The 23,245-nt window shown below is 44.4% G+C and overlaps 1 protein-coding gene across 2 annotated transcripts in view; it reads left to right on the top strand.

Annotated features, from left to right (window-relative positions):
* The window catches only part of SKOR2 (SKI family transcriptional corepressor 2), a gene marked incomplete at its 5' end in the record, with an annotated part of 32,046 nt that overhangs the window by 5,524 nt on the left and 3,277 nt on the right, over window positions 1–23,245 (top strand). For both annotated transcript variants that reach the window (XM_083575581.1, XM_083575580.1), the window contains 6 exons: window positions 478–541; window positions 994–1,068; window positions 11,092–11,157; window positions 11,610–11,708; window positions 15,846–15,913; window positions 20,868–20,938. In XM_083575581.1, coding sequence (XP_083431707.1) covers window positions 478–541; window positions 994–1,068; window positions 11,092–11,157; window positions 11,610–11,708; window positions 15,846–15,913; window positions 20,868–20,930 — 435 coding nt within the window. In that variant the 3' untranslated portion in view covers window positions 20,931–20,938. The remainder of the gene's footprint in view (window positions 1–477; window positions 542–993; window positions 1,069–11,091; window positions 11,158–11,609; window positions 11,709–15,845; window positions 15,914–20,867; window positions 20,939–23,245) is intronic.

Below are 23,245 nucleotides of genomic sequence, written 5' to 3'. Positions count from 1 at the left end.
AACCACAACACGGGGGGAGTTGTCCCTGCGTTGAAGTAGACGAGGCTCTACACTGCTAGAGCGCGCTGGGGTCGCGCCCCCGGCTAGGATCCGCGCAACCACAACTTATGCACGCTGCTTACTCGAAAGTAAGCCTCAATTGAGTCCAAGGGTTCCTCGCTGAAATCCATGGGGTCTTTTATTGCGCGCCCCCCAGCAACCATACTTAAATGTGACCCTCCCCCTTTATATAAGACTTGTTTGTGGATGTTATTCATCTGTTGTCCCCCACCTCAAATAAAAAATATCTCAGGGACCCGACAGGCATCGCCGGTCGTCATGTTTGTTCCCCCCCTCCGACACCCGCGTTTGTTTCTCCTGCTCTATTTTCCTTGCTCGCTGCAAACCGTTTACTTTCCCTTTCCTGTTAATTGCTCATCGATTGCATTAGGTTTGGCTTTTAATTCCTGTTTGTTTGTTTGTGTCTCGTCGTGCTAGATCCAGAAAGGCAAGGAAGGGAACCAGGTTGCCGCGTCGGCGAAGGAAGACAACAGCTTCTCAGGCAAGACACGGAGCCGTTGGCTAGTTTCTCACGCCGGGGCAGACCCGGGAGCGCCGTGGAAACGGGCAAATGCGCAGTTGGGGGTTCCAGATCCGGATCTGTCCTTTGGAATGTGGCTGCTGAACCGCAGATCCTTTCTCAGACACTACACGTGTGTGCGTGTGCGTGTCAGATCATACCGAACTAGATCTCGATCTTCTCGAACATTTAATCAGCCAAGTTAACACGACAATTACCAGCAACGACTAAGAACCACTGGTCGTTAGTATTCCTAACAAATGCTAGCAGGTTCCCAATGCGTTTTACTTCCTATATGTCCTTGCATGCTGGCTTATATCTACTCCCCTCTCAGGTTTGTGGGGTGGCGGTGTTCCTTCCAAAGAGCTTTGCAATATTGCAAATAATAATAATTAATTCGGGTTTTGTTTTTTCTTTTTTGTTTTTACTTTTAGAGAAGAGCAAGGAACACAATTTTTTCATCACAGACGCCGAACATCCAGGAGGGGATTTCTGGAGAAATATTGCAGGTAGGCTCAGAGTGCAGGGGAATCAATGCACAGGTCTGCAACCGGACCCGTCCCGTGTTTACTCGGAAGTAAGCCCGGCTGTAAGGCTTCCTCCCAAGTCTGCGCGCGTAAGACTGTGTAGCCTTCAAATTCCTAATCAAATGACTGAATATTTTGTAGAAGGGTAAAAATAAACAACGGTCCCAGATAGATATAATAACTAAGGGAAAAATGCAAAGAGGTGTTAATAGCAATAAGGTTATTAATTGCTGGGCATATTTCAGCAGGAAATTTCGGGAATGGTGCAGGTTACACAATGGAGCCGGCTGGTAGGGAAGAGAAAACATAAAATGACAATAATTGAAATGTTCTCTTTGAAACCTTCCATTAAAAAGGATCACAGCTTATTGCTTTTAATATCTGTCAGAGAGACATTAAAGGTGTTTTATGAGATCCATGGCAACATTTATATTATCTCCGTGATAATGATCTCTACACAAAATGTATAATACATTGACAAAAATTACATTATACAAATTAAATGGAACCACCTTTTACTGATTGCTAAATGTCTCCAAGGGGTTTGGGGGGGCGGAGGGGGGAGGGAAAGACGTGATTAGAAGTTTTGATACTAAGTTGTCTATTGCGAGGGAGGGTTATAAGGAAAAGGGGTTTTTGTTTCTTGGGAGAGGGAGAGAGAGAGAGAAAAGGGAATCTAATTTTCCATTTATGTAATGCAAACTGTCTTGGCTTTGACTATTCACGGTTAATTGACTGTCAAACGAGGTTGTTATCCCGAGGCTATGTCTGCAAATTTGCCTGTCAAATGAGACAGAGAGACCAAGACTTGGAGAGAGAGAAAGAGAGAGAGAGAGAGATGCAAGTGTGGTGGGAACTGATGGAGAAAATGGGATCTTCCAGAAACCTTATATAATAGCAGCCAGCACAGTTCTGACTATATATATATATATATATGATCCCTAAGTGATCCAACATGGTTATATGCTAGTTCCACTGCAAAAAAGCAAAACAAAAGCAAACCCTACTTTCCTTCAATGGATTTCACATGATTTAAAGGCAAACTCTGAAACGGGTGCTGTGACGAGGGAGGGAAAACAATAGCCTTTTAAATAAAGTGAATAAGAGATGATAAAAAGGGAAATTGATATTAAGAGTGGGGCAAGGGATAATCTAGCTTGATTATTTCCAGGGTATTATGAAATGGCCCACCAGGGAGCCCAATACCAGCAGGAATACATTCCGGAGTAAGTTATTAAGAAAGCTTTGTGCAATTCTTGGCTTCCTGCGCTGGAGAAAATTTAGATAAACTGAGATGTGTAGGTACAGAAAAGTAGTCCCACATCCCTGCATTGTGCATGTGTGTGTGTGTGTGTGTGTGTGTGAGAGAGAGAGAGAGAGAGAGAGAGAGCTCCTGTATGTATTCATGCAAATCAATACCTCTCTCCCATTTATCTGCTTTCTGGCTCCAAAGTACTACAAAGAGTGTTTTCTAGAGAAGCATCTGTGTTGAGTCTGTTGCCGCGAAAACAACAAAGAATCTTGTACTACCTTGAAACCCTAATAAAACACAAGCCTTCAACAGCCATAGTTCAACTCCATCAACGATTCTTAGCCCACAACAGCTAGGTGAACCCTCTGGAATCAATGGCAGTATATCTTATAATACCAGATATTGGGGACATGCAATGGGAGGGGGTGCTGATGCAGTGGCGTAGCGTGGGGGGTGCAGGGGGGGCCGGCCGCACCGGGCGCAACATCTGGGGGTTAGGGGGCGCAAATCCACGGGTTAGGGGGCGCAAATCCACGGGTTAGGGGGCGCAAATTACTTGCCTTGCCCCGGGTGCTGACAACCCACGCTACGCCACTGTGCTGATGCCTTCCATGGGCCGATCATGGGCCTTCCAGAAGCAGCTTGCTGGCCACTGAAGCTAAGTAGACCCCATATCTGATCAGCAGGACTTACGTTTTAGGTCAGGGTAGCCAACATGGCGCTATCCAACTGCTGTTGGACTTCAGCTCCCATTAGCCCCAGCCAGCCTGGCCAATAGTCAGTGATATGGGAGTCCTGGCTGCCACCATGGACTTGGTGATTTCAGGGAGATTCATTCATTATTTGTCACATCCTGGCCCACCTCCCCTATGACTGTTGGATGGATCTAGATGAGTAGGAGAGGATATTTTATATATGAATGATCCTTCCTTGTATTCTCACTTGTGTGAGAATGCAAATAATTATTTCAGCAGAGTAATATCACCATCCGTGCGCAGCTTATCTCTAGAAGCTATCTGGGACAAGGTTACATAACCTTCTAGAACAATTACGATATCCAAGGATGCTTAGGCAGGCTTGGATTATATTCTCCCTTTTAATGTTTCCCTCTTAACAAATAAACCACTCTCAGGCTGCTTAAGTAAACAAGAATATACAAGGTTTACTCACATTAAAAGTCTTGCTAGGATTCAACAGCTACAGTGATGAAAATCAGGCAGGCAGTAATCCTTAAATGTTACAAAAGTCCATATTCCATTTCAAAAGGGAGTGTGCTCCCTGGAGGAGAGCTCACAGACAACTTACTCCATTGCAAGTAAGAAGAAGAAGAGTGTGTGCAGTGACAGGAAGAAGAAGATTAAGTTTCTATTGCTCCCATCACACAAATTTAGAGGATATGCCATCACAGAACCCCATGTTTGTGACTATCTAGCAATCCTGCATCTAGCAATCCATGACAGACAAAAGAAAATACTTATTTACACAGGGCATAGCTAAACTGGGAGATCTGCTCCCACAGGAGGCAGGAATGTCCACCAACTTGGGTGGCCGTAAAAGAGGACTGGGCAAACTCACGGAGGTATTAGCTGTGAAAGATAATGTTGTGTCTCCACCGTTGGGTGCTGTGTGCTTCTCACCTGTTCCTGGGAAATGCAGGAGGGGAGAGTTCTGTTGTCTTTCCAAGAACAGAAGTGGCATGAGTAAAAATGGAGACTTTTCAATTAAAATAATAATAATAATAATAATGAAGGCAGAATCACCTCCCACATTAGCCTCTGGGACTATTTGTCCGTTCCCTCATGTGCCTAGTTGTCAAATTGATTGCCAATAGGAAAGGGGATGTGTTTTCTGTTTTTCCACCCAAAATGGTAACATCTGCCTTTGCACCTATCATAGATAGATAGATAGATAGATAGATAGATAGATAGATAGATAGATAGATGATAGGTAGATAGATAGATAGATGATAGATGATAGATGATAGATAGATAGACAGACAGACAGACAGATAGTATGGCACATTCCATCCCCCAAAAGGGGCAACGATGCCTTCAATTTGCCCCCTATTCTGGCAAAAAATAAAACAGAGGTTTCATTTGCTTGTTTGTTTTTGAAACAGTGATCTTTAAAGATTCCCTGCAAAAACCACCAAGGTAGATCTGCCTCAAATCTAGCAGGCTTAATTCACTGTGGATCCAGCGGGCCTCTTTTGCCTGCAGGCTTCCTTGACTTATGTGCTAGCATGGATTATGCCATTCTACTAATGGGATGCATTAGGGAAGCATTCTACTAATGCGTCCCATCAGTGCGAGGTTTTCTGCTTGTGCAATAGGGCTTTGCCCCTCTCCCCCTCCTGTGTGTGCTCCAGAACATCAGGGGAACCCCCCAGAATAGATCTAGGCGCTGTGCAAGGAAAGAGAGGGAGAACGTTCTTGCTGTGCAATCGGAAATCCTCGCACAGATGGAAGGGTTGCCTTAGCACTATGATGGATTCCACCAATTCTGCAGAAGTATGTACTGAGAAAGGGACGCGGGTGGTGCTGTGGGTTAAACAACAGAGCCTAGGACTTGCCGATCAGAAGGTCAGCGGTTCAAATCCCCGTGACGGGGTGAGCTCCCATTGCTCGGTCCCTGCTCCTGCCAACCTAACAGTTCAAAAGCATGAAGTGCAAGTAGATAAATAGGTACCACTCCGACGGGAAGGTAAACGGCATTTCTGTGCGCTGCTCTGGTTCGCCAGAAGCGGCTTAGTCATGCTGGCCACATGACCCGGAAGCTGTACACCGGCTCCCTTGGCCAATAAAGCGAGATGAGCGCCGCAACCCCAGAGTCGGCCACAACTGGACCTAATGGTCAGGGGTCCCTTTACCTTTTTGTGTGCTGAGAATGAGCAGGTGTCCTTGATTAATTGTGAGTGGGGAGGAAAAAGAGAGACCTAGAGCATCAGATAAAGACCACTGCTGATCCTGCTACTCTAAGTTTAATTCCTAACACCAGAAAGCAAAAAGGTCGCCAAGTGACCAGAAGGGGGAGGGGGAAATACCTGCTCTTATGCCCTTAACAGCAGTTTTGGCTGCATAAACCAGCAAGCTGTTGCTTTTCACAGATGGCTATCCTTCCTTGCTGTGTGTCAAGCTGCTGTTGGGATACGCAGCAGGAGACATAAAGTGAAGCTGCCAAGTCGAGGTAGACGGAGAAGGTTTTACCAGGTTGTGGCAGGCCTTGTCATGCACAGGGGCGACTGAAGCTTCGTATGTTATTCCTTAGCCAGTTATTAGAGAACACATGTAATTTCACAGGAACAGCATAGGGCGGTCAGATTAAAAGTGATGCCAGATATTTCTGCACCTAGAGAGCCAGTGTGGTGTAGTGGTTAAGAGCGGTAGTCTCGTAATCTGGGGAACCGGGTTTGCGTCTCCGCTCCTCCACCTGCAGCTGCTGGGTGACCTTGGGCCAGTCACACTTCTCTGAAGTCTCTCAGCCCCACTCACCTCACAGAGTGTTTGTTGTGGGGGAGGAAGGGAAAGGAGAATGTTAGCCGCTTTGAGACTCCTGAAGGGGAGTGAAAGGCGGGATATCAAATCCAAACTCTTCTTCTTCTCTTCTTCTTTAGTAGCTGCGCCCTAAGGAACTATAAAAGGTGCAATAGTGCCTGGTTAGAAAAGCAGACAATTATAATTAGTAATAAGAATTTATTATTTATACCCCACCCATCTGGCTGAGTTTCCCCAGCCACTCTGGACAAGACCATCACAATTTATATTCCTGACTCATTAATACTACAATTCAAGACACACTTACTCAGAAAGTAGGTCTCTTTGAGTGTGGTTTAGTCCCAGTCCTGGTTAAGTGGAAAGAAGACCGCAGCAAGAGGCCTAGCTTTCAATGCAATGGCCAATCTGTCGGAAAGCTCCTGATAAGAATAATAAGGAATTTCCCTGCACACAAACAACTAGTGTGCCAGGGAGAAATGCTTTAACTCAGGCACCCCCAAACTCGGCCCTCTAGATGTTTTGGGACTACAGTTCCCATCTTCCCTGACCACTGGGGGTGCCTGCTTTAACTTACCCTTCTCCTTGACATCCTAGGGTTGTTGTTTTTTACATACAGGGAGTTATATGCTGTCCAGCACCAGCCTGCAAGGATCAAGCAACATATATTCTGGGTCAAGGACACATGAGAGTACTGGCGTTTTGCAGGACCAAGGACAGCTCCCTACAAGTGCTTTTAGGGGCAAGCACTGAGCTCAGATGGTTGAGCAAGGCAGCTGCACTGTAGATTCTGCTTCCCTGTCAGAGAAGTTTGAGTCCACAACCTCAGGGCAAAGTCAGGTGTCCTCTTTGTCAGGGTGATCTTGGCCTTGGCCTGGGTTAGATCCTGGCAATCCTGTGGCAGATACCTGCTAATCCATATTTAGAACCGTAGAATTGTAGAATCACGAGGGTCATCTAATGCAACTCCCTGCAATGTAGGAATCTTTTGCCCAACAGGGGGCTTGAACCCAGGACCCTGCGATTAAGAGTCTCATACTCTACCAGCTGAGCTATTTGAATACCATATTTTTCCATGTATAACATGCTCCCATGTATAAGATGCCCCCTTTTTAAAGCCTGCAATTGATGGTCCCCTCTCTGGCAGAAGACGCCATGCACCCGCCCAATTGCCCCAGCAACAGCCAATCAACAACAAAGCTTGCCACAGCCACCATTAAAACAACCAATAGCCACTGACAATCTCTGGCTCACGCCAGCAACCAAACCCAAGTCCCACCCCCCAAGGCACTACTCATGTATAAGACGACCCACAATTTTTCACATGATATTTTAAGAAAAAAAGCTTGTCTTATACATGGAAAAGTACGGTATATTTGTTTTCTGTAAACAGATAAATATTTGTTGATATGGGGAGGGGTGGTTAGGGGGGTGAACGATGGGATGAAGTAGTAAGTTATGTTTTCTCTGGGTTTATGATCTTCCCAAAGAAGGAAAAGTTTTTATTTTGCAATCTATACTTGTAATCCAGACATTGCGCATGAATGGGGATGGCGAAGAACTTTCTTGTACATGGACCCCACCCCCCAGTGCTGCTTATGTCTTTAGAGGCCCTGCACCAGCTCAAAATAGCTATTCAGCACATCTGAGGTCTGCAAGGCCCTTTTTGCCATGGACAAGATGGTCTCTATTTGCAAGCAACATGACAACCTATAAAACGTCCCCCTATTGCAAGGTTTATTAAATCACTCCCTCTCCCCTCGGAAAGCAACCCTGCACTGTACATCAACATGATAACTTCCATTGCAAGGCTAGAAACTTTTAGAGAGCAATAGAAGCACCAAATCACGCATCACTTCTCCATAATGATATGAGCAGAGGTCCAGTTCGTAAGCTCAATCTCCTGGAAGGAGTCTCCAGCCAATGTGAACAGCACTAGGCCCAACAGACTGATGCTCTGGTTCTTGTTTGAAGGCAAGTTCATACACTTCCATGGTCTCCAGCTTTCTGAAACAAGCCCTGACACAAAGTACAATGCAATAAAGGAATCCTAAGCATGGCCACTCAGCAGCTCCATAGAGGTCCATGGGTAGCTAACAGGACCAGTGGTCAGGGATGATGGGAATTGTAGGCCCAAAACATCTGGAGGGCCAAGTTTGGGGATGCCTGCTTTAGAAACTGGAGTTCCAGGCCCCCTGTAAATGGAGTTGTTTGATCATGAACATAAGTCAAGGGATGGGGTGGGTTTGCCAGTAATTTCCTTCACCTCTCAGCCAAAAAATAATATACAAGGGCCAGCTAAATCCCACTGCTTCTTATAAGCGTCCCTTCTTCTCCTGCAGTATTGAGCTTTTATTTGTATTTGTATTTTGAATTTTAAAAAATTGTACCGGACAGTGACCTTGTGTTCCTCACACAACATCCTGGAATGAAGTTTAGCAACCATGTTTCTGAGCATAATGGAAATGCTGGCACCATGTTGGATACATCTGGTTTTACAATTGCATTACTACAATAAATATCGAGAAGAGATCACAAATGTCACTATTGAATATGCATCATATGCAATAATAGGATTTCAGCAAAGGGCAGATTTAAGTGTACATTGATCAGTGGAAACTAGGAATAAACCATTCCCTGTAAATATATAGAAAAATCAACAAATCTAAAGTTCATGTTTTAATAATGTCTCATCATCTAATATTCTCAGATGACATTGGCTTATTTATATATTGTCCTTTCTCTAAAGAGCTCAGAAAGGTGTGTATAGAATCTTCCTATTTTATCCACCCAGCGGCCTAATAATGATAATGATGATGATGATGATGTTATTATTTATATGGCTAGGTTGAGAGTTGTTGTCTAGCTTCATGGCTAAGCAAGGATTTGAACTCAGGAATTCTCAGCCTACATAGAGCACTCTGATTTCTTCCCACTGCCTTTAATCTTGTACAGAGTTACTTAATACACAGCTAATTTAAGTCGGCATGTTTCAATGAGTTTACTTCATGTTTAACTGTGGCCTGCGGCTCTTCCTGCTTTTGATGAAATGTTTTGCATCTTCCATTTTATTGAGTGAATATCTTGTTAGCAAGCAGAATCTAGCTGCCCCCCAAAACCTTGCAGGGCATTTTGACGGATGGGTGGAGTCACATGCCTGGCAAACCCCTGACCTTGTTGTGACATCAGGTGAACGATTCCCCTTTACCTGCATGGATTGAAATCAAATCATGCAGGTAAGGGCTCAGGGCTTTGCCAGTACCATTCACCAGCTGATTGGTGGTGTCTGCAAACCCCTGTTTCACTGTCAACACAGTTTGAATTGGTGCCCACGTGGACCAAGGCTCTGGTGTCTGCAGGCATAAACCCTACTTTTAGAAGGGATCTACATCTTTATCTGCTCAAAAGCTCATGGTATATATGAAATCAAGTGTACAACAGGTGGGCATTGCTTTGGGGAAATGGCATTGTGTAGTTTAAGACACCTACTGGACTGAATTAAGCCTGAATTAAGCTGGTGGTTGCTCATCACTGATCTATACTGTAGGTCGGGCATCCCCAAACTCGGCCCTCCAGATGTTTTGGGCCTACAATTCCCATCATTCCTGACCACTGGTCCTGTTAGCTAGGGTTGATGGGAGTTGTAGTCCCAAAACATCTGGAGGGCTGAGTTTGGGGGTGCCTGCTGTAGGTCGTTTGTTGTGATTTTATTTATTTATTTAGACAATTTATCTATTATGATTGTCTCTATATGGTGTACAAGTGACTCAACAGTATAATAAAGATAACAATTTCTTAACGCTGTAATATTGGAATGCCTGCTGAAATTAGCATCTTTGCTACTAATAGTATATGGGGTATGTACTAAACATATTAGATATACTAGTATGTACTAAATATATTAGATATACCACTATCTTTATATACACCATCCTGTAAGGTGGGGTTTATACATTTGTTTGACAATTACTGTACACCAACAATTTTGAGCATGAATAGTGTATGTGGTTTATAGAGCTGCCTTGTATTGACAGATGTGGTCCATGTTCTGCTTCCCAGATGTTGTTTGACTACAATTCCCAGCATCCCTGACCACTGACTGGGATGCTAGCTGGGGGTGATGGGTGTTGGAGTCCAACAGTAGTCAACAGGCATCACATGGGCTATCCCTGGTTCAGACAGTACTCAGCCTGTCATCTGCCTCTTATAAGTCCCTGATGTAGTCCCTACTCTCTCTTGATGCCTCTGAATTGGCCTTTACCAGGGATGAAGTCTTTAGTGCAACAGACCCTGTCCTGTAGAACCCCTTGCCAATCATAGTTGGGTGGGAGTTATCCCTGTTTCTTTTAGATGTCTTTTAAAAAAACAGTAGCACTCAGACAGGCCTTTGGAATTTGAAATGTCTGTACCAACCAGTGTTTATTGGCGCTGAGAGTTTTTAACCAATGTTATTACTCTGTATTTTTCCTTTGTATGCTTCCTTGCTGTATTTCCTATGAAAGTGTGGTTTGTAAATATTGTAGTTAGTTAAATATAAAACTGCATTTAAAATTGGGAGGCAAGGCTTCATCAGCTTCAAGCGCTGATATTCTTTTCTGCACACCTTCAGAAAAAGGAGGGTGAAAAGATACTTTTTTTTAAAAAAAAGTGGCATTTCTTCACTTTGAGATTTCTGAAGTAGCGTCTCCACCCCCATCGTTCTACCCGGGCACTGAGGTCCAGCACCAAGGGCCTTCTGGTGGTTCCCTCACTGCGAGAAGCCAAGTTACAGGGAACCAGGCAGAGGGCCTTCTCAGTAGTGGCGCCTTCCCTGTGGAACGCCCTCCCACCAGATGTCAAAGAGAACAACAACTACCAGACTTTTAGAAGACATCTGAAGGCAGCCCTGTTTAGGGAAGATTTTAATGTTTGATGTATTACAGTATTTTAATATTTTTTTGGAAGCTGCCCAGAGTGGCTGGGGAAGCCCAGCCAGATGGGCAGGGTATAAATAATAAATTATTATTATTATTATTATTATTATTATTATTATTATTATTATTTAATATACGTACGTCTTTCTCAAGCCAGATCTCTGGCTAAATTCGAATAAACAAAGGCTGGAGGGTCTAGGCATTTGTTGGTGCCATAAAACCCTTTTTTGTAATATCTTTCCCCACCCACCCTCACAGCCATTTGATGAGGATTCAAAATGAACCTCTGCGTCTGATAAGAAGCAGCATACGTGTAAATCAATAACTTTATATTCCTCTCTTCATTAAGGCGAACCCATACAGGAAACCAATTCACCTCATTCTCTGAAAAAGGATGTCGAAAACATGGGAAAAGGTAAAAGAGAGAGAAATTATATATAGATAAATAGCTCTCGATCTATCGTTGCCATGTGGCCCTTTGTTTTAGCAGCAATACAAAGACAATTGAGGGGATTTTTCTTTTCTTGTCTTTTTTTTATTCTCCACCATATTTTAAGCTTGACAAGTAACATATGAATAATATATGGACCTTTTGTGTGGCTATAATTGAGATTAATGCATATGTATCAATCAATACATGACACTGTACTATAATACTTTAAAATAATATATTGCATTGATTTATATTCATGGATTTCTGCACAAAATCTATCCTGGGCCTAAACAAGACTTTCCACCATGGACACCCTTAAATTGCCACCACCAACACAGACAAGTCTTTGTAATAATGGATTGTGTGGATAAGCAGACTCTCAAGATTTATTTCAGCTGATTAGTAGAAAAATATCTCCTTTCCTCTTGGTCTAGAAGAACTTCAGAAGGTCTTGTTTGAGCAGATAGACTTGCGGCGGAGGCTAGAACAGGAATTCCAGGTCCTGAAAGGAACCGCCTCTTTCCCTGTATTCAGTAAGAAAAACATTTCTGTTATTAATTTTTCTTACTTTATCTCTGTATGTTTGAGTGTATGTGAATAACGCTCAAGAGCACCGATTAGTACCAGAGGAGGGTGTTACTTTAGGGGCAAATAGGACCATTGCTGTCAACTTACAGATTTGAAAATAAGGGACCAGCAGCCTTGAAAATAAGGGATCAACAGCCAAAATAAGGGATCAACAAAACTTTGATGAAATACATATTTTGTTGCGTGCAAATTGTTTTAGATACCTATTAGGTCCATAAATTACCATCTAGCATATATTCAACACAAAAAAACAGCAACAATTTGTTGTTGACAAAGGACAGCTGGACATAGAAAGGGCCCCATTACCTTCAGTAGCTTATTTAAGGGACATCATCAATAAGGGACAGCAGCGGGACATGGTGCTGGGATAAGGGACTGTCCCGCCAAATAAGGGACGATTGACAGCTATGAATAGGACACTGCCCCACCAAGCTCATTCTGCCCTCAAACAGCCTCCTACCTGCCTCGTGTCTTGCCGAATGCAAGGTGGTTTTTTTAAAAAAAGAGATTCGGAGGCAATACAAAACCCAAGTGAGTGAGAAGATTTAAGATTTTATTCTAAACAGAAAGCAATATATACATTACCAAGCAAGCACTTCAAGCTGCCACTTGGAAACCCTCAAGAAGTGGCGAAGTTACTCCCCCAAGTAGTCTCAGGTTGCACAGCCCCACGGCCATCAGTCCGTCCACCAGCTTCTCAGAACTCGGCCCAAAGTCATCTGATTTATAGGTAGCTAACCTGCTAGCCTGCGTGGCTTGCCTGACTGGCTAGTGCTACTAGCTACATGCAGATTATTCATTAGCTGCCTCTCCCAGTGCCTCACTTTCTTCAAACAATGTCCAACATCGAAAGAAGGTACCCAGTAATATCACTTCCTTCCCTTCCAACAGATTAGGGCAGGCTTCCTCAAACTCAGCCCTCCAGATGTTTTGAGACTACAATTCCCATCATCCCTGACCACTGGTCCTGCTAGCTAGGGATCATGGGAGTTGTAGGCCATAAACATCTGGAGGGCCAAGGTTGAGGAAGCCTGGATTAGAGCAGCGGTTCTCATCCTGTGGGTCCCCAGATGTTGTTGGACTACAACTCCCATCATCCCTGAGCCTTGCTAGCTAGGAGTGATGGGAGCTGTAGTTCAACAACATTTGAGGACCTACAGGTTGAGAAAGGCTGGATTAGAGTATTAAAGGCTGTTCTTCAGCCATCAAAGAGCTTAAAGAGGGTGAAGCAAACAGGAGCAGGAATGATAACCATGTTAGAGCACTAGCTCCTTGAAATACAATTACCTTCCGGATTGATTGCCCATACATCTGGCTTCTTATCTACAGCCAGTCCAGGGGAGGCGATGGTGGTCACATTCCTCCTCCTTAGTCTCAGTGTTGCCTCAGTATTATGGACTGGTTGGACACAGAGGGATGGAGGAGGAACCAGGTGGGGAACCACCAAAGCAAGAAGGCTTAGATCCCGGGAATTGGTGGTGGGACAACAATGAGTGGTCAGAGAGAGAGGGAGGGAGAAGACTGGGAACAAGAGGTGTTAGAAGCTGAAGAGCTAGCAGGGCTTAAGTGAGCAGGGAGAGTCTGTGGCAGAAAGAAGTCCAGAATTAGAATTAGAGGCAGAAGCTGAAGCAGGAGAGGAGGGAGGCCAAGATGGGTCAGGCTTGTGAAGAGGCATGGGTTCCTCCTCCTCTTGCTGTGACAAGCTCCCCTCCCCTCTGGTCTCCCAGAACCAGAAGAGGCATGAAAAAAAGCAGAGGAGAGGTTGGCTTCATGCAGGCACAGTCTCCGATTGCTTGGGAAAAGTCTTGGAGAGGATGGACTTAAGTGGCTGTGGGGAAGTGGGGACCTTCAGCCTCAGCAACTGATCCATGGGAGCAAGACCTGCTGGGGTTGAGCTGCTGTGCTCATGCCACCAAGTCTGTGCAGATCATGTTCTTGCTAATAAAGAGTTAACTTTAGCTTGAACAGTGTGATTTACTGCCGGCTGACTCCTGACACCCTTGTAGTACTCACCTGGGAAGAGGATGGGGACAGAACTGGAATTAGCCAGCTCCACCTGTGATTAGTAGGGGACGTGGGTGGCGCTGTGAGTTACATCACAGAGCTTAGGACTTGCCGATCAGAAGGTCGGCGGTTCGAATCCCCGTGACGGGGTGAGCTCCTGTTGCTCGGTCCCTGCTCCTGCCAACCTAGCAGTTCGAAACACGTCAAAGTGCAAGTAGATAAATAGGTACCGCTCTGGCGGGAAGGTAAACGGCATTTTGGTGTGCTGCTCTGGTTTGCCAGAAGTGGCTTAGTCATGGTGGCCACATGACCCGGAAGTTGTACGCCGACTCCCTTGGCCAATAAAGTGAGATGAGCGCCACAACCCCAGTCGGCCATGACTGGACCTAATGGTCAGGGGTCCCAGTCACCACCACAGCGGGTACAAAAAATGTTACAGGTTCAGCACTTTACCCCTGCTGAGCCGGGAACCTGCTAGAGGAGCTGAAAGTTCACTGCATCCTACACTGCTCATCCCAGTGTATCTTGCCATAGGATCACCACCTTAATTTATACCATACCTTTCTAGTACAAAAAGTACCTAAAAAAACCAGAACGACGTAGTTCAAAAGAGAACGTGCAATTTAGAAAAGCAGCAATGTCAAGTGAACAAAACTGAGAACAGTTTAAGAAATGACAACAACAAACAGCTGCAGTTCAAAGAGCCTGGGGAACAAGGCTGGTTTCCAAAGTGCTGTCGTACATTACCTTACCTGCCAGGTAACATTATCACGGCAGCTTGGCATTCAGCCATCTGCATTCCCCCATGTTTCCTTTTGGTACCACAGCAAAATTTAAGACTTGCCTCCCCTTCATGTAACTAAAGCCTGCAATGAAACCACACAAAACACAATCTGAATGAAAATGGATAGTCATGCGCTGCTGACCAAGGAAGTGGTGGCGATGGCGTTCGCCAGCTTGAAGAATGTGTGGTCTTGATGCACCACAAAGCAGTGGTCAATTTTGCTCCAGTTTAAAATAGAACATAAATACCAGGCTATAAACAACTATGGAGAGCTAAGGAGTGGGAACATTAAATGCCTGCTTTATAGTTTTGCAGCCTGGCCCTAAGAGTATTGACTCAGGTGCAAGTCCCATAATTGGCTGGGACCTACTCCTAGATTAGGATTAAAGGTAAAGGTACCCCTGACATTAGGTCCAGTCGCGGACGACTCTGGGTTGCGCGCTCATCTCACTTTACTGGCCGAGGGAGCTGGCGTTTGTCCGCAGACAGTTTTTCCGGGTCATTTGGCCAGCATGACTAAGCCACTTCTGGCGAACCAGAGCAGCGCACGCAAATGCCGTTTATCTTCCTGCCGGAGTGGTACCTATTTATCTACTTGCACTTTGACGTGCTTTTGAACTGCTAGGTTGGCAGGAGCAGGGACCGACTAATGGGAGCTCACCCCGTCGCAGGGATTCGGACTGCTGACCTTCTGATCGGCAAGCCCTAGGCTCTGTGGTTTAGACCACAGCGCCACCCGCATGCCTTCAGATTAGGATTAAGTGTGGATAAATTTGCATGTACTTACAGCCAGATGCTATATGCATTTACTCAGACAGAGATCCCGCTGCAAATATAAATTCTGTACACATTTACTTGGAAGTAAACCCTATAGAACTTCTCGAGGCTTTGTTCCGGACAGATTGTGTTCCCGATCCATCTTACTCAGGTTAGTGTGCAGAGAATTGTGGGTGAAGACGAGCAGAACATTTTAAGTGCAGCTGAAGTTATTTAATAAAGGCAGTGTTGTCGCCCTGATACCACAGTGATATTTTCATGCCCTGGAGCGATGAGCTCTGAATTTTCTGTGAGCTTCCAGCATATCAGGGAAAAGCCATGTATGGTGGTAGGTCTATTGGCTAGCACCTGTAACATCACTCTGCAGATTGTTCCCACTTGTGCAATCCATCAGAATAAGAAACTTTTAATGTTGTGTTTCTTTTCTACTGGTTTGGGTTTTTTAATTATTATTTTTAAAAATCCTCTTGCCCTGTAATGATTCTTAATGGACCTTCCTTCTTTTGCCCCCATGTAGATAATTTTCAAGACCAAATGAAGCGGGAATTGGCCTACAGAGAAGAAATGGTTCAACAGTTACAAATTGTAAGAGACTGTTCCCTGCTAAAAAAATGTTAAGCTCTATGTGCTATTGTGGCTTCTTTTCTTTTCCTTTCTTTTCTTTTTAAACTCACTTCATTTTTTGAAATCATCATCATCATCATCATCATCATCATTGTTTTGTTTGCCGCCTTTCCTTATTTGAAACTATGCTCAAGTCTGCTTACAACACGACAAGATTTACATAATTACCAACATAACAGAAGTCATAAACAATAAATAAAACACATCAAAAAGTACACAACCAAATGGAAACAATTTCCACGTAAACCATAAGCTCTAAAACTAAAGATACAACAATTATATCAATAACAGCAACAAGCTCTCTCAACCTCCCCTGAACAATACTCCAGCCCAAGAATCTGTTCAACAACCTCAGCTTTTGTAGCTGGAGTCAGTCCACACTCCACTCTCCCCGGCCAGATGGAAAAAAGGCCAGGTCTTCCAGGGCTCACAGCCAAGACAGTCTCGTTTAAAACAACACAGATAAAAATTAAAAACAATTTAAAAGCAGCTGCAGTCCTTGTCAAGCCTGTCAGGCCCCACCCCAAGCCAGGTGGAAAGAGGCAAGGGCAAGGTCCTTCAGGCCCCACAGGCAGTCCTCCTCTTAAATAATCTCTTAAGTAAGTTGGAAAGATGGTTAAGAAGGTGGGCGGGCAGGTCATTCGTATAAGAATTTGAGGTGGGCTGAGCATAGGAACCCTGAGACCCCTTCTGTGTGCAAAGCATTCTGATACATGGATAGTGGACTCCATTCTCCAAGCGTGGAGATCCTTATGTAGCCAAAAGAGCACTAATAATAATAATAATAATAATAATAATAATAATAATAATAATTTATTATTTGTACCCCGCCCATCTGGCTGGGTTTCCCCAGCCACTCTGGGCGGCTTCCACAAAGACCAAAAATACACTAATATGTCATACATTAAAAACTTCCCTGAACAGGGCTGCCTTAAGATGTCTTCTGAATGTCAGGTAGTTGTTTATCTCTTTGACATCTGATGGGAAGGTGTTCCACAGGGCGGGCGCCACTACCGAGAAGGCCCTATTCCTGGTTCCCTGTAGCTCTGCTTCTCTCAATGAGGGAACCACCAGAAGGCCCTTGGTGCTGGACCTCAGCGTCCGGGCAGAACGATGGGGGTGGAGACACTCCTTCAGATATAAAGGACCGAGGCCGTTTAGGGCTTTAAAGGTCAACACCAACACTTTGAATTGTGCTTGGAAACGTACTGGGAGCCAATGTAGGTCTTTCAAGACTGGTGTTATGTGGTCTCGGTGGCCGCCCCCAGTCACCAGTCTAGCTGTTTACCAAGAGGATGGTTAAAGCAAGCTCTGGTTGAACCTAAAGCTTTGCAGAAGTTCCAGATGATAGAGATAGATAGATAGATAGATAGATAGATAGATAGATAGATAGATAGATAGATGATAGAAAGAAGGGGTGGGGAGAGAAGGGGTGGGGTGGGGACTTAAAACCCAAGGAGAACTGAGCGAGTCCAGTGAGCACAGAATGCTGGTGGACTTTTAGAGTGGGGAAACTGGGGTTGGGGGGAACCACACCAGAAGGGTCATAGCTCAGTGGTAGAGCATCTGCCTTGAATTCAAAGGTCCCCAGCACTTCCAGAGCAGAGCTAGGAATGTCCTCTGACTAAAACCACGGAGAGTGGTTGCCAGTAATTGTAGACAGTGTTGAATCAGTTGGACCACTTGTTTGATCTGCTGCTGAGCTATGGTGCTTCTCAAGTTAAATCAGTAGGTGCAGTGCTGATTCGTGCTAGGATGGGGTCATCACCAAGTTGGCGCAACTTGCAGGAGAAGTCTTCTGCAACCCAGAAAGCATAATAAAGTTTACCTTGTAATTCCAAACAGTCTGCAGATGTTGATGGGAACACTTAAGAGCTAGAATTTTCTCTCGGCAACATATCAAGCTCCCAGCGCCCCCTTCTGCCTCCACCTTATCACTACACCCTCCAGCAGAAGAGGGAGTTTAAAGCTTGCAATTAAAAAAACCAACCCTGGATCAATAAGGTTTCATTTTCAGCTTTTGTCCACCGTGGACTTGTAAAGATTCTTTTTTACGATTTCCTGAGCAACTGACTTCCTTGGCTTCCCCAATAATTGGGAAATTGGCAAGACAGTCTCTCTTCTCCCCTGTACATCCTTTGCCACAGGAAATGATATGCTCTCAAACTAAAGCAGGCAATGAACATGAGGTGAGGCTGCATATGAGGATGACTTCTTGCAAGGAACAATCTCTTCCCATGTGGTGTAGTGGTTAGAGTGTTGGGCTGAGAGCTGGGAGACCAGAGTTCAAATCCCTTTGCAGCCACGAAGTTTCAAGTGTGGCCCTAAGCCCAGACACTGTCTCTCAGCCTTACCTCACAGGGTTGTTGTGAAGACAACATTGGGAAGCAGAGAACCACGGAACACCTTGAGCTCATTGGAGACAAAGGTGGTCTTTATTATCATTTGACTGTGTATGTTTTGTGGAGCGTGGATTCCTTGAGGGTACAGTTCAGAACATGGTTAGGGGTAAAGGGACCCCTGACCATTAGGTCCAGTCATGGCCGACTCTGGGGTTGCGGCGCTCATCTCGCTTTATTGGCCAAGGGAGCCGGCGTACGGCTCCCGGGTCATGTGGCCAGCATGACTAAGCCGCTTCTGGCGAACCAGAGCAGCGCACGGAAACGCCGTTTACCTTCCCGCCGGAGCGGTACCTGTTTATCTACTTGCACTTTGACGTGCTTTCGAACTGCTAGGTTGGCAAGAGCAGGGACCGAGCAACGGGAGCTCACCCCGTCACAGGGATTCGAACCGCCAACCTTCTGATCGGCAAGTCCTAGGCTCTGTGGTTTAACCCACAGCGCCACCCACGTCCCTCAGAACTTGGTTACGAGGGAGTAAATCCCCGAGGGAGTGGAATAATGACTGACAAATGGGAAGCGGGGCCGAATGCTGGGCGGAGTTAGTGTGAGTGACAGGTAGAAAGTGCAAGATGGAAAAACAGAAGCTGAAAGGGGGAAAGTGGTTGAGAGAGACAGAAATGAGATCATTGAGAAAAAGAGAATGAAAGTATATGTAAAAGTTAGTTAGGATAGGTCAGAATTCCATATAAAATGACTACTTATTGTGGATGTTAAATATATATCTATGTTTTAACCGCCCAGGCCTAAAGTTGCTATTTCCATTGGAAAGAAAGCTCCCAGTGATCTCAATGGGAGCTTTTTCCATACATATGTAATCCAAAAAGCAGCTTTGAGGAGGATTTTTTCTTCGGAACTGTGGCAGTGGATGTGGAAGGGCTGAACTCTCCCTTCCCACTCACCACAGTCTCCACTCGGTCCTTCTACACCTGCTAGCTTGGCTCTTAAAAGAAATAAATACGCTAGCGCATATGATGCAACTTGCAGACTGACTAAACATCCGATCACGGGGGAAATAGATATATTGGTGATGAAAGTGAAGCAGAGCCATTTTCTGGCAATGTGGAATAGATGCGGGAGAGAGGGGCTTGACCAGGGGGCTTGGTTTACGATTTGAGGTGTAGTAGTAATAATAATAATAATAATAATTCTATTCTTTATGCCCTAGCCACTCTGGGCAGCTTCTAACACATATGAAAACATAATAAAACATTTAACATTGAAAACTTTGCTTTTGGTTATGTCTGTGAAGTATTGGGAGATGCAATAGTTGCAGCAGATTCTGTCTCTCCCCTGATGTCTCCACGGGCGAAGTGGAATTTCCTATGGGGATTTTAGGTGTGAACACAGGGAGACACACTTTCACAAGAACACACAGCAGGTTCTGAAATGCTCCACAGGCCACCAGGTGTCCATGCAGACTGTTCTAGAGACATGGGGCTAATATTTACTGAGAGTAGACGCGCTGACTGGGGAAAGTTCACGGATTATCTGAAAACTATCTGTGATGAACAGACAACGCTAGTGGGTTTTAAGGGGGCTTTGTGATAGTATAAGGTATATTGTAAAAAAGAAATAGAGATGGAAAGATAATATTAAATTGGCAATATCATATATAAAATGCGTGAAGATAAGAAAAATGGATGATTGAGGGATGTGCTGGTGGAAGTTCAAAAACAGGAAATTTGTAAACATGGTTGTACAGATTTATTTGTAAAGGAAAAGCTTAATAAAAATTTATAAAACTAAAAGAGAGTAGACGCGCTGAAATTAATGGGCCTAAGTTAGCCATGCTCATTAATCTCAATGAGCTCACTCTGGGTAAAAGGGCACATTCACAGCACACATTGAAAGCACTATGGTACCACAGTTGTGGCTTCCCCCAAGGAATTATGGGGGCTGAAGGTGTTAGGAGACCCCTGTTCCTTTCCTACAGCTATAATTCCCCAGAGTTGTTTGTCAATCAATCCCTTTCCCTGGGGAACTCTTAATTTTGGAAAGCTGGATTTTTCTACTTCAGAGAACTTTTTCTTTCTTCCCCTGAGGTGGAAGTGACAATTTGGTCTACTAATTCATCCCACACATGTTCCCACTCAATATTGATAGTTAGTTTTGGTTTTTAGCAATTACTTCCTTGTAAATTGCTTAGTTCGCTTTCGTTGTGTCAAGTGTCCCACAGCAAGGAAGAACGTGACGTTTGAAGCTGATGTCTCTGTGTGGAGCTCAGCTGACCCACCAATTCCCTGGGTCTTCTTTAAGCTGGGAGCAAGCCCCATCGATTCAGTGGGGCTTGCTTCTGAGAAAAGATGCATAGAATTGTGCTGTTAGAAAGCCACTCATTTTTAACATACTCTGTTCTGTATTACACTGACAAAAATACTTGCCTGCCTTACAAGCTCCTGTAAGAATCACCTAGGAAGTATCTGCCTTAGCCTTGACTTAAAGTCCTGTTTCTGACTGATATCTCCTCCTCGGCATCTCATACTCACATAGATGCATTTTCTATATCTTTGCAGATCCCCTATGCAGCAAGCTTGATCAGGAAAGAAAAACTCGGCACGCATCTCAGCAAAAGCTAAAGGGCAAGGTGAGTGGTAGTCTAGAGTGGGCTGAGGCTATGTGCCCAACACACATTTAAGCGGCACACAAAACACTACCAAACCATTCTATGTTCTAAATCTTATATTAATAATCCAAAAATTGAGAGAACGAGGTACAAGATCTCCTACAAAAGCCACAAACAGAAAACTCATTCAAATTGTGTCCAAAAGGAAGATTCAGTCTTTAAAGTTCCTTTAGCCAGGCTCCTGTAGATATTAACAAAGGTAAGTTTGATCAAACAAAGTGTCGGCTATGTTATGCTCAAGGTTGACACTTCAATATCTACAGGAGCCTAGTTGGTTACACTAGCATGCGTGGCTAAAGGGTTAATCTGCCATGCTGATTCTGAAAAATGTCAGAAAAACTACAATTGATCCGAATGCCGCAAACTAGTGTGCAACCTTCTGAGTCCACCAAAACTCTTTTATCAAACCTGATGTTCAACAAACTGGGAAGGGAGGATGAGAAAAAGGGCTGGCTTGATAGGGAAGCTCGTAATGTGGTCAAAAATGCCTTTTTGTCTGTTATGTACTGAGTTGAATAGGATCCAAACTGCAGCAGTCTGATTGGTCCTAGAACAATAGGATCCAAAAGGCAGCAGTCTGATTGGTCCTAGAACAATAGGATTCAGAATGCAGCAGTCTGATTGGTCCTAGAACAATGCAGCAGTATGATTGGTTGGCAGGAACCACCCAATCATGCTCCAGATAGAAGTGAATCCACAACCTGATTGGCTTACAGTAGAATTCCGAAATTAGCCAATCATGTGCAGCCCATTGTGTAAATAATGTATATAAGCAGATACCTTGAGGGGACTTTCATTCATTCCTCCTCACCACTATGAGCTGAATAAAGAGCATGAAATCACTTTGCGACTCTGAGTATATTTCATTGTCCTAAAACCTTAGGAGGGACACGTCATGGGGATTGTCCTGAAGAGCATCTTCCTGTCAGAATTGACCACTGCACTGTGGATGTTAAATTCACGGCATGAACTTCATAACCTCTATCCTTGCTAGTTCTTAAAACAAGGGAAACAAGTTATCTAGGAATGCTTAGATGGACAAGTCGAAATAACTTACAGCAGCTCCCCAAGAACACAACCAAAAATTCAGAGCTTAGCTAGGTCCCACCACTGAGACCATGTTTTGGAGGTGCCATCCCTTTCTGCTGTATTCTGCCCGTCCCCTTGGTCACTTCTTCCCTCCATGCATGTGAGTGTGGGGACACCCACACACTTTGCTTTTCCATAGGTCACCTCTGTGCCTTTTTAGGATTCACAGGTATCCCTTGAAACATTTTCTGCACCAGAAAATAATTCCACTAGGGTGCAAGGACAGCTATGAGTTCATTTGATCGCAGTTTATAGCACAATTCAGCATCCTGAATTGACCCACAGTATCATGTTGTGTCAACACGGCTGCACTGGAGCCCTTTGAAATAAACATCTCACACTAAATTGGCGTGTAAGTCAGAATTAGCTGGATATGTGCCAAAGTAGACTCATGAGTGATGATTCATCTACATGACATTCCCATTCCATGAAGTCAACTTCATTAGTATAATCCTAAATACCTAAGGAAATGTTTAGATCAGGGGTGGGGAATTTGTGACCTTCCAGAGGCTAATGTTCTACATCCTCCAGATGTTGACCATTCCCACCAACCCTGGCCATGCTGGCTGGGACTGTTGGGAGGTAGGAACCCAACAACATCTGAAGAGCCACAGGTTTCCAGCCCTTGTTTTAGGTCTTGTCCCAATCGCTTCTCAGTCTTTCAGCTGAGATCAAGCATAGATTTTGTTTTATGTATATAAATGGATACATGGGAATGTGAGTTATATGACTTCCAACCATTTGTCCACCTAACGCAATATGTCTACTCTGATTGACAGCAGCTCTCCAAGGTCTCCAGGAGAGGTTCTTCGCATCACCCGATCCTTTTAAATGGAGATAACAGAGTTTAAACTTAGTATTTCCTACAGGCAATGCATAGAATCATCACATTGTAGAGTTAGAAGGGACCACAAGGCTCATATGGTCCTATACCCTGCTGTAGCTTTCCCAAAGCAAGGAAGGATTGGACTCTGATTAATAAAATACACACGAGGCTTGACAGCAAGACTCTGGGTGGAGTGTGTATAATAATAATTCCTGTCCACCCCTCGGCCCAGGTCGTTTTATTCACAAAAGAACTTTTTACACAGTGTTCGTAAGAACTAATCAGATTTCCTCTGAGCAATTCAAAACCCCCACGTGGGGACAAAGTTAAAGTTAAAACTACAAAGAGCTAAT

This window comes from Podarcis filfolensis (assembly GCF_964270895.1).
Source record: "Podarcis filfolensis genome assembly, chromosome: 11".
NCBI lineage: Eukaryota > Metazoa > Chordata > Lepidosauria > Squamata > Lacertidae > Podarcis > Podarcis filfolensis.
This window is presented reverse-complemented; position numbering and strand designations above follow the sequence as displayed.